This window comes from Chaetodon auriga, chromosome 21, assembly GCF_051107435.1.
Source record: "Chaetodon auriga isolate fChaAug3 chromosome 21, fChaAug3.hap1, whole genome shotgun sequence".
In the NCBI taxonomy this organism is placed as follows: Eukaryota; Metazoa; Chordata; class Actinopteri; order Chaetodontiformes; family Chaetodontidae; genus Chaetodon; species Chaetodon auriga.
Window position 1 is genome coordinate 2,092,501 of NC_135094.1, and position 18,034 is coordinate 2,110,534.

The following is an 18,034-nucleotide window of genomic DNA, read 5'->3' on the forward strand; positions in this document are numbered from 1 at the left end:
CTACAAAATGAGGCCTGTGTGTTTTGCTGCAGAGGTGTGGCAGCCCTACTTTAAATCAGAACCACACGATTAGAGGTTTTAATGTTAACCAGGTTCGTCTTTTTAGCTCATTAGCTTGACAGTAAACGTGTGGCGCCAAACCAAAACTGCGAGCTGAAAGAGGCGGAAGTGCTCAGCAGAGCTGCAGAGTCTGTTAGAGACACCTGTCGTTTGACTGAGTGTGTAAAATATCGATCGATCGATCAATCGTTCACCCAAAGCTCGAGCTGATCGTTGTGGTTTCAGTCCACCGTGTCCTCGCCGCTGTGGAAAGCAGCTCAGGCGACAACAGGTGGAGGTAATCCAAGAAATGTCACACATCCGGTGGACGGCCCTCGCTTGCATTGTGTACATTGTGTTTGCTGTGGGGGGGTGGGTGGTGGGGGTGACAGGTGGAGGATTTGGATGTCTGCATCCACATTGTGTCTGTGTTGGAGTGTGTTGGAGTGTGTTGGAGTGGGTTTCAGAGTGCCTGGTGTGTGTGTGTGTGTGTGTGTGTGTGTGTGTGTGTGTGTGTGTGTGTGTGTGTGTGTGTGTGTGTGTGTGCGTCACTGTTTGTCACCCGTGTGTCAGCTTGTGTTTGTTGGCTTTATGTACACGTGTGTGTGTGTCGTGTATTTTTAGTTTTTGAGAACAGAAAGAGGACAAAGATCATCTAAAACATGCGTGTTTGATCAGCTGTCACACGAACAGTTAGAGTTAGTGTCCGAGCAGATCTGAATGATTTAATCTGAGTGAACGTCACAGTGTGAACACGTCCGCCGTCAAACACACCTCTGTGCATGCTTCACTGATTCTTAATTAGATCAACATATTCTGTGTTGTCACATCCATTAAATGTGAAGTAATCGGGGGGATTGTGAGGACACTGTATGTCCTCTTTCTTGGCTGCGTGTCTCAGTCTTCATTCGTGTTCACGTACTTTGAACATGGCCTCCGGCAGAGCGTGAATCTGTTTCTCCAGGTAACAAACAGGAAGTGATTTCTGACGCCGTGTTCCTCTGCAGCTCCGTCGACTCCACTGGGCGCTTTTCTCGTTTTTGTTTTCAGATACTGCCCCCTTTACTTTTCTGCTTGATGTAATTGTAAATGTAACCTATCTGGTTTTGGACGGCGGGTTTCTGCCTCTCCACGCTCAGCCAACGGTCATTTCATGGAGATGAAAAGAATCTTAAACTGCAGCCCGAAAATCAGTTTTCATCTTTATGAAGAGAAACTTCAGATGATGATGAAAGTTGTTCTGAAAACGTGAGTGAATGAGTGAGTGAGTGAGTGAGTGAATGAGTGAGTGAGTGAGTGAGTGTAAATAGAAGTGGGAGTTCTTTTCCTTGTGGGATTCAGTCATTGGTCAGCGAGCTGTGAGACTGTGGAGGAAACGGGGATCTCCAGGACACCTGATGGAAACACTGGGTGGAAGGTTACAGCTGCATGTTAGTGGGGGGGGGCGGGGGGGTGGGGGGATCCCGCTTCCCATCCCGATTTGGCTCACCCCCTCCCGCCCCTCCCCTTCCTCTGGGTATCCCCTCACTCTGATTCACACTCGCTGTCTGTCCCAGTCCAAGTCATTCGCTGCGCTGGTGCTTCAGACGGCAGCTCCCAGCGGCTCAGTTCACTGAGTGATGACACACTTCCTGGCGGGGGCCAAGCCGGCGTGTGCGCGCGCCGTGACCGGCCTCGTCAGAGCGCTGAGGGGTCAGCTGAAGGCGCTCCGACGTCTCCTGCTGCTCGCCGGGACCGACGGCGGCCGCCAGCGACCGGCCTTTGATGGCGGCCGCCGGGAGCGACCCGGGCCGCTGACGGGGACAGATGGGGGGACGGTTTTAGGCTGCTGTGGACCAGCATGCCGCAGTAAGGCTGTGAGTAGTCCTGAGCGTGTGAGTGCGTCACCTCCAGGTAGTTTGTCCATGTGTGTCAGTCTTATCGGTCTCAGTGACAGATTAACATGTAAACGGTGCGTGTTGGTCGTTCTGGTTCGTCTGCTGGTCTCATGGAGCAGCCGTACTGCTGAATGTCTGCTTCATCTGTCAGGACACTCTGAGTGTCAGCTGGCCTGAGCGCTGGTGGATGAGCAGCTCCGGCATCAGCTGACGAAGAGCCAGAGACGACCTTCAGCTCCGTGTTACTGAAGTGTGGCCGAGCGGTCGGTGTTTATGTTTTTGAGATCAGCTGATGGCGGAGTGCTGTTCCAGAAACCAGATGGCACACTGACCCTTTTTTCACCGTGAGCTGCTCCGTGTTTGTCCTGACAAACAGCAGACGACGATTTCTTACATCTCAGACTTCATGAATCATAGAAAAGTTCACAACACGTGGCTGCATTTGTGATATGCTACTCATAAACGTGTGTGTGTGTGTGTGTGTGTGTGTGTGTGTGTGTGTGTAGGCGGGCAGTGGGAGCAGTTGGGGGATTCATGTTACCTCCACCCTCATCCTCTCTAACTCTGACGTGTCCGTTAGGACCAGTTGGTGTCAGTTCCTCCTTTGTCATTGGCTGCTGTCTGCCTGCCTGTCTGTCTGTCTGTCTGCCTGCCTGTCTGCCTGCCTGTCTGTCTGTCTGTCTGCCTGCCTGTCTGCCTGTCTGTCTGCCTGTCTGCCTGCCTGCCTGTCTGCCTGCCTGTCTGCCTGCCTGCCTGTCTGTCTGTCTGTCTGTCTGCCTGCCTGCCTGCCTGCCTGTCTGCCTGCCTGTCTGTCTGTCTGTCTGTCTGCCTGCCTGCCTGCCTGTCTGCCTGCCTGCCTGTCTGTCTGCCTGCCTGTCTGCCTGCCTGCCTGTCTGTCTGTCTGTCTGTCTGCCTGCCTGCCTGCCTGTCTGTCTGTCTGTCTGTCTGCCTGCCTGTCTGTCTGCCTGTCTGTCTGCCTGCCTGTCTGCCTGCCTGCCTGCCTGTCTGTCTGTCTGTCTGCCTGCCTGTCTGTCTGCCTGTCTGTCTGCCTGCCTGTCTGCCTGCCTGCCTGCCTGCCTGCCTGTCTGCCTGCCTGCCTGCCTGCCTGCCTGTCTGTCTGTCTGTCTGTCTGCCTGCCTGCCTGCCTGTCTGTCTGTCTGTCTGTCTGCCTGCCTGCCTGCCTGCCTGCCTGTCTGTCTGTCTGTCTGTCCGACCTCCTCGCTGCCGGGCTCACGCCGGCTCGTGTCGACTCCTCGGAGGTTAAAAACGTGTGCAGAGTTTGTGTTAATCTGATGCGATGGCCTAAACGTGTCCGTTGGGGAGGTCTGCCGCCGTGTGCAGGCGCTTTAACAGCATCACACTCATTCACTCTGCTCATGAGGCTCTTAATTAGACGTGATGGTGGACAGACATCCTCTCCAGCTGACCTCACCGCTGATTATGACCGTGTTTGCTTTAGGACTCGGCTTCAGGGGGAATATTTCCAAAGAGGGAAAAGTGATGGAAATTATAGCTGTGATGGATTTTTCTCATTTAGCTGATGTTCTTGCCACAGATCAGTTTTCTCATCTGCGTCCAGCAGCTCTGCTCAGATCGCTGCTCATCACCGTCTGACCTGAGGACAGTTATCGTACAGCTAAAGGGGCGCACCAGCCACCAGTCAATCAGCAGATATCATGATGATTGATTAAAGTAACTAATCATTCCCTGCTTCCAGCTTCAGTTGCTGCTTTTGTCTGTTTCTTTTCACTTTAACTGGATGTTTTGGGCTTTTGGACTGTTGGTGCTGCAGCTCTAGTTGACAAATCAATAGGACTTTCAGGACTTCTCATGTGTCTTAAAAACCGAGCTTCAGGTTTTATTCTGGTAATTGGAGACAGCAGCTGTGGACAGGAAGTCCAAAAAAAAAGGAAAGTTGAGCCTCCACAGTTCCCTGACGAACCGGCCAGACTTCATCTGCTGATATGAGATCAGGAGCTCCGGAGCAGCAACTGAACTGAACCATCAATGAGGCGTCAGCTGCTGTTCCCAAGATGGAGAATACACCTATAGACTCCATCACTTTCTTTACTGCACAGAGGAGGCGAAGGAGACGAAGGAGGCGAAGGAGGCGAAGGAGCTCAGTGACCAAAACAAAGCTCACAGCCAGCGTTCGATGTGACGAAAAGAGACTAACAGCTTAAATTTACCACCAGTGACATTGTTCTTGTTTCCTGTGTGTGTGCGACACACAAACATGTTCTGTGAGAGTCAGCAGAAGAGTTGAGTTGGAAGCTCTGAGAGTGTGTGTGTGTGTGTGTGTGTGTGTGTGTGTGTGTGTGTGTGTGTGTGTGTGTGCGTTGGTGTGTTTCTGTGAACGGCCGAGATGGAAATAAAAGATGAAAGGGACAATAACAGGTTAGAGAGGCAGGTAAAGTGTGTGTGGGCGCACGCAGGTGTGTACATACATGGCATTTTGAGCGTGTGTGTGTGTGTGTGTGTGTGTGTGTGTGTGTGTTCAGAGCACAGGTGCAGGGTTTGCAGTTTTAATCCTGTGATTAAGAGGTGCGACATGAGCATCCTGTCGCTTCGGCTCTGATTCTCCATCTGTGTTCTGACTCACACACACACACACACACACACACACACACACACACACACACACACACACACACACTTGAAATGTCAGCACTCTCAGACTCCTCAGCCTTTCAAACATTTCACCGTCTATTTTCGCAGACGGTCGGCAGCGTCCAGGCGTCGTCGGCGGTTTATCTGCGGCTCTGAGCGTCGCGGTGCGTTCGAGTGCGATCTGTTCAGTATGACGATCAACGTGCGGCGCCATGATGTTCCACGTTTGGCGCAGATGACATGCAGCGTGAATCTCGTGTTTGTCAGCACGTGTGCGGCTGGAGATTTTTTTAAAGCGGCGTGGATATGATACCTGATGTCAGGTGTTTTATCGACACCTTATGCTGAGAAATATGAACACGAGTTTCTACAAAACACTTTTTTCTTCATTTAAGAAAACAAACAGGTGTTCAGGATAAAACAAAATACATCGAAACCTGACAAAATGTTACAGATTTAGTTTTAGATTCGTTCCCTGCTTCAGTTTTAGGTCTGATAACCGGCCAAGCTGAGAGGATTATGTGATTAATGTGAGAACTGTGGTAACGAGTTACATCTAAGACGGAAAATTTCAGAGAAAAATTAAAATAAAAATACTGCTTTAACTTTGTTGTGGCAGTAATAGTACATATAAAGTGAAGATGCAGACAGTGATGGAGGTTTATGAGACAGTAGATTGATGATCCATTATCCCCTCTGACTCTGAGTTCACCACATCACAGTACTTTTACTTTGCATTGTGCTGATAACACTTTACAGACTTGTACTTGTGATGTAGTATTCCATAGTGACGTACTTTAACTTCAGTAAAGTGTCTGAATACTACCTCCGGCACTGCACATGCGTCTGCAGCCTCTCTCTCCAGTCTGCGACCTTTTCCCGTGAGGAATGAGGACGACGGAGAAGGAGAGAGAGGGAGGTGCCAACTGGAGAGGAGAGGTGAGAACGGTTCAAGTAAAGATAGAAGAAGAGAGGAAGTGGGAGGGAACAAGGGAGGAAAGGAGCGAGGGAGGCGAGGATTTCTCTGAGGGAGAGACAAAGTGGGAGAGGGAGGTAGAGGCAGAGGAAGGGAGAGAGGAAGAGGTGTCAGGGACGAGCAGAAGCCGCCGTCAGCTCCTTCCTGTAGCCTGCCAGTCGACGCTCAGGAGCATGTTAGCGCCACAGAGCCTCAGCCGCGGCCGGGACTACAGGACCCACAATGCACCGGGACACCCGGCAGCCAGCAGGTCACCCACCTGGGAACTACAGGTACGGAGGAAGGAGGGAGCGAAGCAATAGAAGTGAGAGGAAGGGACGGACTGGGGAGCACAGAGCAGAGCAGAGCAGAGAGGATGATGGGAGTGCAGGCGGAGGCGGTCTGGACGTGTTTACCTGTTTACTGCATCAACATCCTGAGCACACAAAGCAAGAGCAGCGAGGAAGCGTTAGAAAGAGTTTGACGGAGGGATGGTGTCACTGAGTGCGCACACACATGCACACACGCGCGAGCACGCACGCACACACAGTATGATATCATTAGTCACTCAGCTACAGCAGGAAGCAGGTATCGGGGGTGGCTCCATGACAACTGTGCATTCGTGTGTGTGCATGTGTGTCCCGTTTGAGCTGTGCGTGTGTGTGTGTGCGTGTACGTGTGCACGTGTGTGTGTGTGTGTGTGTGTGTTATGATTTCCCGCTGAGCAGATGACGAACGTCGGAGGGACCCTGCTCAACCTGTTGTGACTCACTGAGATGTGAGGACGGCAGGAAAGCGTGCTCGCTCTGATAACGGCGCTCTCTGGTGTTGTTGTAGTTTATGTTGGATTCACCTGCCCGCTGCTTCTTTACACACTGCATTTCCCACAATGCCTTTCAACAAAACACCCAGGGAACATGCCTGGACCTGCTCCTCTCAGCTGCTGTTGAGACTTCTGTCTTCCGCCCCGTCCTGTGACTCAGGGTCTGCGTTGCGTTCTGGTCCATCTAGAAATCAGTCTGTCGCTCTCACCTGAGCGTTTCAAGCTCACCTCTCACCTGTGTGTGTTACAGGACGATGTGCCAATCAAGGAGATCAGCATCACTCACCACGTGAAGGAGGGGTCCGAGAAGGCCGACCCCCGACAGTTCGAGCTTCGCAAAGTCCTGGGACAAGGCTCCTTCGGCAAGGTACCTGTGTGTGTGTGTGTGTGTGTGTGTGTGTGTGTGTGTGTGTGTGCGCGCGCGTGTGTGTGTGCGTGTGCGTGTGTGTGTGTGTGTTTATGTTAATCTACATAAGCTTGACCCAGAAAAAGGGGCTAACCCAAACAAACTCTGACACACACACACACACACACACACACACACACACACCAAAGAGAGTGTGTAATATACACTCAGCATGGACACACACAATCACACAGGATATGACACTGCTCACACACACATTACATACAGAAATACGTATGAGACTGGCTTAATTGTGCGTGTGTGTGTGCGTGTGTGTGTAGGTGTTTCTGGTGAGGAAGATCACTGGGCCAGATGCTGGTCAGCTGTACGCCATGAAAGTCCTGAAGAAGGCGACGCTGAAAGGTAAAAACCTTCTCTGACACCAACGTCTGCTCTTAAAGGAGCATTTTCATGTTTCTTATTGTCAACAAACGCCACGAAAAGACCAGAACCACCGATCAGCCGCCGAGGACTGTGATCCGTCGTCACTCAGCCGGGATCAGAAGGTCCTGCAGAGATCATCGATGACCAATCAATCGCTGGCGTGATGATGACGTAATGAAGGACGTGACAGATTAAAAAAAGCCCTTTGAAGCAGCTGGAAAGACGTCAAAAGTCTGAGTGTCCGTAAACATGAGACCATACGTGAAAGTCAAATTTAACCATAAAAATAGGGACATGTTGTCTTTAGGCGTCCCGCTCGCTGTCACATGTTTTCGTTACTCGATCTTCAGAATCCAAATGTAGGCCATCAGGTGGAGCCTGGGCGTCGCTGAGGTTAGAGGAGGAAGCAGCCGCCCTGACTGATGGCGCGAGTGTCAAACAAAACGCCTGCATGTTGGTCTTTTCCTGTCAGACACTGAGCAGAGGAGGTGTCGCACTCAAAGGTTTCGCTTGTTAAATTGGACTTTGAGCATCTTTGAAGTCCAGAAATCAGCTGAAGGCTCTCTGAAGCTCTCCCGGATGAACTCGTCTGTGCTCTCAGCCAGTAAATTGTTCTCCAGTGAATTCGGTTTGTTTGCTGTTTGCTCAGTCGTCATCGCCCAGAATGGAATTTCACACTTGAACGTGAAAGCAGCCGGAGATAAAGACCTAAAGAGGAGAGAGGAGGAAATCACTCCAACTCCCAAATGACTCAACTCAAGCCGTGCGCCCTCTGCTGGTGGAAGAAAACGCTGCACTCCCTTATTTTGGGAGCTTCTCTCTCTTCCGTTTGTGTCCGACTTTTCCTTGTTTCTGTCTTGTTTTTAAACGTCTCGTCGCTGAGTTTGGTCTTCTCTCCTGTGATTCACTCACTCCATCATCCACCATCAACTCTCCGCCCAAAATAGAAACCAAAGAAAGGGAGGCTGTTGTTCTTCGGCTTTTCTCTAAGTGCTTTATCTGGTGATTTATGTGTTTTCCACTCTGTGTGTGTGTGTGTGTGTGTGTGTGTGTGTGTGTGTGTGTGTGTGTGTGTGTGTGTGTCTTTCCAGTGCGTGACCGGGTCAGGACAAAGATGGAGAGAGACATCCTGGTGGAGGTCAACCATCCCTTCATCGTTAAACTGCACTACGGTGAGTCAACCAATGACGGACGTCCGGGATGAGTCACCGACTTCGCACTGGCCAATCAGAGCTCGTGCCTCCTCTTTTAGCGAGCAGCAGGCCTCTGAGTGGAAACGCTCAGCCAGCAGCGAACTGAACTCACTGTGTTTCCTTCCATCTTTTCCTCCTCAGCGTTCCAGACTGAGGGGAAGCTCTACCTGATCCTGGACTTCCTCAGAGGAGGAGATCTGTTCACGCGACTCTCCAAGGAGGTAAAACACCTTTTCACTCCCGCTTCTGCACAGTGAGACACAAGTGGCTTTAGGACCGAGCTTACAGTAAGACATTTAGAGAAGAAACACGAGGCAGAAGGAGAAATAAAATCCAACATGCACATAAGAGAGAATAAAACAGTGCAGCTGCAGGTCAGTCCCACACGTCCTCTCATGAAGGACAGACGGAGAGCTGGAGCAGACCTCCACGTCTGTTCCAGATGTGTGGCTCAGAAAAACTGGATGCTGCTTGAGTTTGGACTCCGGGGACAGTAAGCAGACCTGAACCCAGACCATCCGAGAGGTCTGGACGGGTCATAGCGGAGCAGCAGGTCAGAAGTAAAGACACAGAAAGTCAGAGCGAAGATCTGAGGACTGGACTGATGCGGTCTCTGCTGGTCTGAGACGTTCAGAGGACAGAGCAGGTGCAGCTCAGTGAAGGTGACGCAGGAAACAGCTGAGCGGCCTCCTTTAACCGCTGCAGGACGTCTGTCTGCGCAGGGACAGGAGACAGCGTGGACGGGCCGCGAGGGAGGTTTCACTCATCAGCTGCTGTCTCACTTCCCCTGAAAGTGACGAGTCCCGATTCGCATTTTGAGAAGCTCTAGATTTTCTCCTTCGTCGTAGTTTCCACAGAGACGACGGAGCGCCGTGACTCACTCTGTGTTCGTCCGTCTGCATTCAGAGCGTCACCGTCCGGCCGTCGTGACTAACAGGAGGATTACTGCAGTGTTTGCCGAAGCTATAGAGCTTTGAGCGGCTTCATGTCGTCAAATGAAGGGTTTGATGTGACACAGCTGAGTGTTTTCAGCCCTCCAGTGTGTTTCACCACAGAGACGAATGTGATGACGAAAGGAGAAAGACACACAACAGAAAAGACGTGCTGCTGTTTAAATGCCAGTCTGAACGAGCTGAGACATCTGGAAATGTGTTAGACTGAGAGTGTGTGTGTGTGTGTGCGTGTGTGTGTGTGCGTGTGTGTGTGTGTGTTGTAGGTGATGTTCACAGAGGAGGATGTGAAGTTTTACCTGGCCGAGCTCGCCCTGGCCCTCGATCACCTTCACAGCCTGGGCATCATTTACAGAGACCTCAAGCCGGAGAAGTAGGTGCACGTGCACACACACACACACACACACGCGCACACACACACACACACACGCTGCATTTTAAATGTTCGCCTGCAGACTTTTCTTTCAGAGAATGAAAAATAAGCTTTTCTGTTATTTCAGCATCCTGCTCGATGAGGACGGACACATCAAGCTGACCGGTGCGTAATGTTACACCTGTTCTGTGTGTGTGTGTGTGTGTGTGTGTGTGTGTGTGTGTGTGTGTGTGTTTGTGTGTGTGTGAGTGTGTGTGTGTGTGTGTGTGTGTGTGTGTGTGTGTGTGTGTTTGTGTGTGTGTGAGTGTGTGTGTGTGTGTGTGTGTGTTGCGAGCTCCGGCTGCTGTTAAGTCTGATAACTCTGTCTTTATGGCTGCTTTGTGTGTCAGACTTCGGCCTCAGTAAGGAGTCCATAGACCACGAGAACAAGGCCTACTCCTTCTGTGGGACGGTGGAGTACATGGCCCCCGAGGTGGTGAACAGGCGGGGACACACGCACAGCGCCGACTGGTGGTCGTATGGCGTGCTCATGGTGAGAGGATGCCGCTCGCCGTGCGGCCGTGGTGGACAGGATTCAGTAAAATACAACAGGAAATGCATGTTATGTCTAAAGCATCATCAGCTGCAGTCAGTTGTCCCCTTGAAAAGCATAAAGTTGTGACCGTGGACGTGTTTCTGTTCTGTCTCAGTTCGAGATGCTGACGGGAACGCTGCCGTTTCAAGGCAAAGACCGGAAAGAGACGATGACCATGATCCTCAAGTAAGACACTTTATACTGTCGGTACACTCCGATCCGATCGCCGCCCAACAGCTTTTATTACAGCTTACCGCACATCCGAGGAGGCGCAGAGAGACGGCGTGAGACTGTCCTCCCTCCTCCCTCCCTCCCTCCCTCCCTCCCTCCGGCCCAGGGGAAAGAGAAGGATTCATTTTAGACGAGATAAAGTGCAGCACTCAGGAGGAAGAGGAGAGATAAGACAAATGGACTCAAGTGTTCTGATAGCAATTTATAACAGCCAGAGAGGAGGAGAGGCGAGGGAGGAGGAGAAGAGAGGGAGGAGGAGGAGAAGCGAGGGAGGAGGAGAGGTGAAGGAGAGAATCAGGTCGGAGAAAAACAATTGGCAGGAAGTATTAACCCGTCTGCTTCCTCCGCCGTCTCTCTCTGCTCTCAGCGTCCGTCTGCAGGAACATGCTGAGCAGACTCTGCAGACTGCTGAGTGTGTTTCCTGTGTGTGTGTGTGTGTGTGTGTGTGTGTGTGTGTGTGTGTGTGTGTGTGTGTGTGTGTGTGTGTGTGTGTTGGCATAACGTCGGCTAGTCTTTCACATGCTCTCAGGTTGGATATACAATATGGACAGCTGATAACGCTGCAGTTCGTAAAGCTTCCCCTCTGACGTGGACGCTCTTCGTCTTGTCTTCGCAGGGCCAAGCTGGGAATGCCGCAGTTTTTGAGCTCCGAAGCTCAAAGTCTCCTCAGGAACCTTTTCAAACGCAACCCCGCCAACAGATTAGGTAAAACTCCACAACGCGCTCACATGTAGATGCGTCTCATGACAGAAGTGAATGGATTCATGTGCCGCAGAAAAATAGTCCCCTTCAGATGTTTCCGACAGCGATCGGCTGTTTCAGAGCCTTTTTAAGGTGGAGGTTGTTGAAGAGTTTGTCTTCAGAGGGACGTGTTGTCCTCTGGCAGAATTGGACAGTGATGCTGTGTTTGTGGGGTCACGTCGCCCCCTGCTGGTCAGTCCCGTACGTCACCAGTCTGACAGCTGGTGTGTTTGTCTGTAGGAGCTGGACCAGACGGCGTGGAGGAGATCAAGAGGCATCAGTTCTTCAGCACCATCGACTGGAACGTCAGTGTCTCCAGTGGACAAACTTTGACTGAAATCTTCATTGTTTTGTCTTTTCTGTGCGTCTCTGACTTCTCATCTTCCCTGCAGAAACTCTTCCGCAGAGAGATCCACCCTCCCTTCAAACCGGCTTCAGGACGACCTGACGACACTTTCTATTTTGATCCAGAGTTCACGGCGAAAACACCCAGAGGTACCGCCTGTCCCTCGTCCTCCTGCTCCTGCTCCTCCTCCTCCTCCTCCTCCTCCTCCCATTCACACTGCACTGAGCTGAACTGCATCCTGGATAAAATGTTGACCAGCAGCTGTGTTCTGTTTGTGTCTCAGACTCTCCAGGGGTTCCTCCCAGTGCCAACGCCCATCAGCTGTTCAGAGGATTCAGCTTTGTGGCCATAACAGAAGAGGACACACAACCCATCCCCAATACCATCGTTCAGGTACACACACTCTCTGTAATTCAACACCTCTCAGAGGCAGAGATAGTCTGACCTGAGGAGTGAAGCTGCAGCGAGTGGAAGCAGAGATCCACGGGCTTCCAGAGGGCGTTAGCTGCAAAATGTCATCATAAAGGGCCAAAAGTTTATTGTTTGAGAGAGAAGGAATGAACTTCTGCCGGGTGAGACCATCCCAAACAACCTTCAGAGCCTTTTGATGAAGACGTATTTTCTAAACTGAAGGAGCAGACGGGAGGAGGGAGTGCCGGTCCTTTAAGAGCCTCCACTGTTTCCTGTAATGCGCTCACTCGGTCATATCTGCAGATGTACGTCCGGTAAACTTCCCCGCCTTTGATGAACGGTGGAGGCAGCAGTAAAGGCGGTTTACATTACGCTGCTCGGCATTATGGGCCGGGAAACAGGAGAACCATTAGGTGAAGCTAAAAGACCAGAAAGGCCTGATAACCCCGGAGTCTGACGATGTGCCACTCTGGATCCTTCCTCTTCATCTCCACTCAGAGTAATAATGTGCTGATGTTTGTCTTTGCATGCAGCAGCTTCACAGAAGTACATCCCAGTTCTCAGACACCTACGAGATCAAAGAGGACATCGGCGTCGGCTCGTACTCCATCTGCAAGCGCTGCGTGCACAAGGGAACCGGCATGGAGTACGCCGTCAAGGTAAGACCGCCACCGTCTGCGGCGAGACGTCCGCGTTCAGCTCGCCTGCCCTGTGAACACCATGTGTCTCTGTTTCAGATCATCAGCAAGGCCAAGAAAGACCCGACGGAGGAGGTGGAGATCCTGCTGAGATACGGGCAGCATCCCAACATCATCACCCTGAAGGACGTGAGTCTGACCTGACACACTGCCGGTGTGATTCTGGTGCTTTTCTAACGAGGCCTTCAAAATAGCAGCTGTTTTCATCCTCTCTCCGCTCGGTGGAGCCTGGCATCATGTTCACGCTGCATGTTTTATTTTCCAGTGATGGAACAAACCTCTGAAAGTCTGAAGCTGCTGTGTTGGTTAGTTTTAAGTCACAGTGACTGAATCAGGTGTCGTCTTCACGCTGCAGGTGTACGACGACGGCCGCTCGGTCTTCTTGGTGACGGAGCTGATGAAAGGAGGCGAGCTGCTCGACAAAATCCTCCGACAGAAGTTTTTCTCTGAGAGGGAAGCCAGCGCGGTTCTCTACACCATCACCAAGACCGTGGAGTACCTGCATGTGCAGGGGGTACGTGGAGCTCGCCCACGGCGGGAAATCTTCCCGCTCTTCATCATGCTCTTCATCATTTTCACCACAGAGCGATGAGGGAGGTCTGTGAAGTCAAACGGCTGATGTGTTTGCAGGTGGTGCACAGAGACCTGAAGCCCAGCAACATCCTGTACGTGGACGAGAGCGGGAACGCCGAGTCCATCAGGATCTGCGACTTCGGCTTCGCCAAGCAGCTGAGGGCGGAGAACGGCCTGCTCATGACGCCGTGCTACACCGCCAACTTCGTGGCGCCCGAGGTACCCGGTGTTTCTCCAGCGTGTTTGCTTCATGAGCAGAAAAACCTGAAGGTTGTGTTTGTTGAACACGAGGTGAAGCACAGTTCGCTGACGTTCGGGTCTGTGTCTCCTGCAGGTGTTGAAGAAGCAGGGGTACGACGCCGCCTGTGACATCTGGAGTCTGGGGGTGCTGCTCTACACCATGCTGACAGGGTGGGTTCAGACCCCCGCCGTTTCCTTCACACACCCTCATTAGAAATCCTGGTTAAAACACTCGCGTGTCTAAATGTGGCTTCTGTCTCCGTCTCATCCGTCTCCTGTCCTCCACCCGTCTCCAGCTTCACTCCCTTCGCTAACGGACCGGAGGACACGCCGGAGGAGATTCTGGCTCGCATCGGCAGCGGGAAGTTCTCGCTCAGCGGGGGATACTGGAACTCTGTGTCTGCCGAGGCGAAGGTGTGGACTCTGAGAGACACACACACACACACACACACACACACACACACACACACAGTGACTGGGTGTATTAGTACTTTTACTCCAGTAAAGCTCTGAATACTTCCTCCTTAAAGAAGTGTGGACGTTGTGTCTCTGGTCCTTCGGCATGTTGTTGACCCTGAGCTCACACGTGACCTCTGACCCCTTCAGGACTTGGTGTCCAAGATGTTGCACGTCGACCCCCATCGGCGGCTGACGGCGGGCCAGGTCCTCCGACACCCGTGGGTGACGCACAGAGACCAGCTGCCCAAATACACCCTGAACAGACAGGACGCGCCGCACCTGGTCAAGGTGAGACACACCGCCGAGCACACACAAACACACACAAACACACACCAACCACACACACCTGTCCGTCCCTTTCAAACAGCGAAAACGAATCTGGTCCAGGCTGTTTGCTGAAACACGCACAGCTGCATTGATGCTTCTGTCCATTATTGATCATCAGCTCAGCCCGTAAAACATGATAAAACAAAAGTCCCGCCTGTTTTCTAACAGTTAGCTGATCAATGAACTGATCGATTGATGGCCCTCTGACTCTCCCCCCTCTGTCCCCCCTCCAGGGCGCGATGGCGGCCACCTACTCGGCCCTGAACAGGAACGTTGCCACGGTCCTGGAGCCGGTGGGCTGCTCCACGCTGGCCCAGCGGAGGGGGATGAAGAAGATCACCTCCACTGCCCTGTGACCTTCGACCCCCTCCCCCCACCCCCCACCCCTCCTCAACTCTGACCTCTATCTGACCCCCGCCGGACTGCCGCCCCCCCTCCCTCTGATCCGGTCCGGCGGGACAGACTACTGATGGACCCAGAAACCGCTAACGCCAAAAAGGAACACGAGACCCCCCGCCCCCCTTCCTGCACCTTAACGGACTCTATCGGATCTGGATTTCTCAGCTTTAGCGTCACCGATGGCAGCCGGACCGAGCTGTCACGGAAACAGGTCCCGCCGCGGAGGCCGCGTCCTCCTGCGGCATTTTGCTTCGGACAATCAGCGCCGCCTCGCGGACCCGGAGAGCGAGCGCGTCAGGAACACAAAGAACTGTATTTATTTACTTCACACGGGGGAATCTGAACATAGGAACACGGTAATCTAACGTATGCATTTAAAGAGCTAGGATCATTGTTATCATACTGTCGTCATGGTTCGTAGCTGTAGATCCTCTATTTAAACCTCAAGTAGCCTCTGGGACGACGCCGTCGACAGGAAAGGACAGCAGGCGCGAACCGACGCTCGCAGCAGATAACGATCAGAGCGGCGTCGGCCTGAAGCGTCCGGGAAAGATAACAAGCATTTACTCAAACTTCACTCTGACTCTGGGTGAAGAAAAGTCACTCGAGCCTGATTTTGTACGTCTCACACTTCCAGTATTTTACCTTTCAGGTGCAGAACTCAAAGAACAAAAGCAGCCTGGAGGCAGACGCTCGTCCGGCCGCAGCCGACGTCTGAATCTGTTCCAAACTTCACAGGTTTAAGTCAAAGAACAAGACCGGCAGTATTCTGTTTGTCTTATTGTTGACAAATCCCACGAAAAGAGCAAAACCAGCAGCGTGTTGTTATGTTTCTGACTTCCTGTCTGAGGCTCTCAGCCCATTGGTTCCTACTGAAGAGGTAAAACACCTCACAAATGTCCAGTTTAATCCTTAAACTGGGTCCATTCCCTCAAACAGCAGCAGAGTCTGACGTGTTCTGACCTTTTCGGAGGATTTGTTGACAATAAGAGTCCAGATGAGTTTCTCGCTTGTTAACTCTCATTTAGAAGTCAGAAGATAAGGAACAGGAGTGAAGCAGCTTCTTCCTTTACTTTGTATTTTGGGTTTTTAAAGCTGCGTGAGACAAGTTTGCCGTTCGCGGCGCCCTCTGGTGGCAACAGGAGGGCTGGCGTTCTGATTCAAAGTGAAGGCAGGAAACACGCAGTGAGCTGTGCTCCAGCGTTTCACTCCTCTTCTTCTTCTTCTTTTGCTTTAATCTGGCAGTTGTGGTACACTATAGTACACTATATCAAAATATACTGAAAGTACCAAAAGTACTCACTATGCAGAGTGACCCCGTCCAGAGTAATATAATCTACTGGAATGTAATATAAAGTAGTAAAGCGAGTAAATGTACTCAGTTACTTTCCACCACTGGAGAAACTATAAAGCAAAGCGTCTTTCAGGCTGATCCGACTGCAGTTTTGGTGTATTTGTGTGTAGAAGTACTGCCTCGTGCAGTTGTTTGAGGAGTTTTCTGGACAGCAGCAGCTTCCTGTCTTCACTCCAAACAAACAGGACGATGTTTTATTAAAGGAAAAGGTGAAGACCTGAACCCGGATCAGCCTCTGAGCCTCTTCTGTACGAGCCGGCCGGTCGTCTCCGAACGCGCCGCAGACAGGAGGAACTGTAAATATACACACACGTCGAGCAACTCAGGTTTCTACGAATCAAGATGATGCATTTTTATATGTCCTGCAGCAGAGACATGCACATAAGAAGCACACGGCGTGAGCGGCGGGCGGCGAGCAGGAGGCGAGCAGGCGTTCAGCAGACGTGCAGGAGAGTTCTACTCCAACACCTGAGCTGAAGGTACCGCCTGTCCTTCACAGGTGTCCCACTGACTGGAAAACGTCACTACAGCAGTCTGTAACGATGAAGACAACGTCCTGTCAGCAGAAACCTTTAAACAAAAAGCGTAGCAGTGAAAACACTCAGCGGTGCGTTCACAGACATTCCGGTTCCACCAGCTGCAAGCATGAAGAGACCCCGGTTCACCCAAACTACACGAGCTAAGAATGACACACCTGCACACACTTCAGGCATCCGAGTACAAGTACAACAGAGTAAAAGTACAACAGTAAAAGTCCTGCATTCAGTCTATCATCAGCTAAACGCTCTTTGTCTTCCTGGAAGGCTCTCAGGATAAATCTGAGGGGTCTTCAGATGGTTTACGAGGCGGAAAAGAAAACGTCCAGCATCACAAATCTGGACTCTTCTCACGTCACATCGGTGCTTTTATTGTGAAAGGTTTGATCGTTTCACCTTTCTGAGGCTCCAGCCGTCATTGAAAATGAGACCCGGTGAGAAGTTTAGAGAAAAACAGATGATCTTTAACTATTTATTGTATTTTATGAATAAATATCATGTTTTTATGTGAAGTCTTACTCTGAAAAGTAACGAGGAACTCAGATAAATGTGTTTACTCCACTACATGTATTTAACACGTACGATGCAGTACTGTCCAGCTGATCTACTCTGCAGTACACGAAGGATCTAAACTGATCACGAAAATGATCTCACGTGTCCAGAACGTCCTCTTACAGCGTCACTCCTTGAGAGGAGCCAGTCTGCAGAATGAGTACTTTGAATACTTTAAGTCCTGATAATACTTCGTTTACGTAGAATGCTGGACGCAGTATTTTCTCATGGTGGTATTTTTACTTTTAGCAGGACTTAAAGAACCAGATCACAAACACTTTTCCAGTTTTGTAGTTTGGGTGAACCGGCCCTTTAAACAAACACTCAGCTTCAGTCTCTTCAGTCATCTGTAGAAGTGTTGGACATGTTGGACGTGTTGGACGTGTTGATCTCCACCCAGCAGGGGGTGCTCCGTCCTATCAAAGCCCTCTGTGCTGGACCGGATCCCCCCCGAGTCCAGTTTTCAGGTCAAACCTGTACCTGTGTGCCTCCTCTCACCTGAGGTGTGACCGACAATCAGCGAGCCGTCTGTGAACGCCTCGCCAGCTTCCTGCCTGCCGGCGTCTCCGCGTAAAGGGACGAAACTAAAGTCTTCTTCTTTGTTTTTAGAGAATAAGAAATGTAGAAGTGTTGATCTTTGCCTCGTCTATCGATGTACAGCTCTGGGATTAAGGAATGTAAAAGGAATGATCTTTTCTTTCTGTGATTCTGAACGTCTTTCCTCTTCGTCCTCCTCTTCCTCTTTTATCTGATCCTGTCAGAGTCGCTTTCAGCCCTGCTGCTACGCCAGCTCTCTGTTTTTGTACCTGCAGGGAGAGTTGGACTTTCTATGAAAAACAATAAAAAGGATAATCAGCTGATGAACGTGTGCGGACTCTCATTGAACGCTTCACGGTCTGTGGAGGATTTTTACACACAAAAAATCTTCAGAAATGTGTTTCGTTAAAGTACCAAACAGTTTCAGCTGATCGACAGAAAATTAA

General features: G+C 51.1%; 1 protein-coding gene across 4 annotated transcripts in view; it reads left to right on the forward strand.

Annotated features, from left to right (window-relative positions):
• Positions 1-17,911, forward strand: part of rps6ka3b (ribosomal protein S6 kinase, polypeptide 3b) — a 37,763-nt gene extending 19,852 nt beyond the window's left edge. The window contains exons 1-21 of one of the 4 annotated variants that reach the window (XM_076761212.1): positions 5,308-5,774; positions 6,555-6,671; positions 6,992-7,073; positions 8,186-8,266; positions 8,429-8,508; positions 9,504-9,610; positions 9,738-9,775; positions 10,000-10,142; positions 10,300-10,370; positions 11,032-11,120; positions 11,397-11,461; positions 11,549-11,651; positions 11,786-11,895; positions 12,447-12,572; positions 12,651-12,740; positions 12,967-13,125; positions 13,242-13,403; positions 13,519-13,595; positions 13,721-13,838; positions 14,031-14,171; positions 14,444-17,911. In XM_076761212.1, the coding sequence (XP_076617327.1) occupies positions 5,415-5,774; positions 6,555-6,671; positions 6,992-7,073; positions 8,186-8,266; positions 8,429-8,508; positions 9,504-9,610; positions 9,738-9,775; positions 10,000-10,142; positions 10,300-10,370; positions 11,032-11,120; positions 11,397-11,461; positions 11,549-11,651; positions 11,786-11,895; positions 12,447-12,572; positions 12,651-12,740; positions 12,967-13,125; positions 13,242-13,403; positions 13,519-13,595; positions 13,721-13,838; positions 14,031-14,171; positions 14,444-14,566 (2,442 nt within the window). In that variant the 5' untranslated portion in view covers positions 5,308-5,414 and the 3' untranslated portion in view covers positions 14,567-17,911. Of the gene's footprint in view, positions 1-5,307; positions 5,775-6,554; positions 6,672-6,991; positions 7,074-8,185; positions 8,267-8,428; positions 8,509-9,503; positions 9,611-9,737; positions 9,776-9,999; positions 10,143-10,299; positions 10,371-11,031; positions 11,121-11,396; positions 11,462-11,548; positions 11,652-11,785; positions 11,896-12,446; positions 12,573-12,650; positions 12,741-12,966; positions 13,126-13,241; positions 13,404-13,518; positions 13,596-13,720; positions 13,839-14,030; positions 14,172-14,443 lie in introns of those variants that run through there. The other 3 variants (XM_076761213.1, XM_076761215.1, XM_076761214.1) reach the window with 3 other exon arrangements.
• The last annotated feature ends 123 nt before the right edge of the window (positions 17,912-18,034 follow it).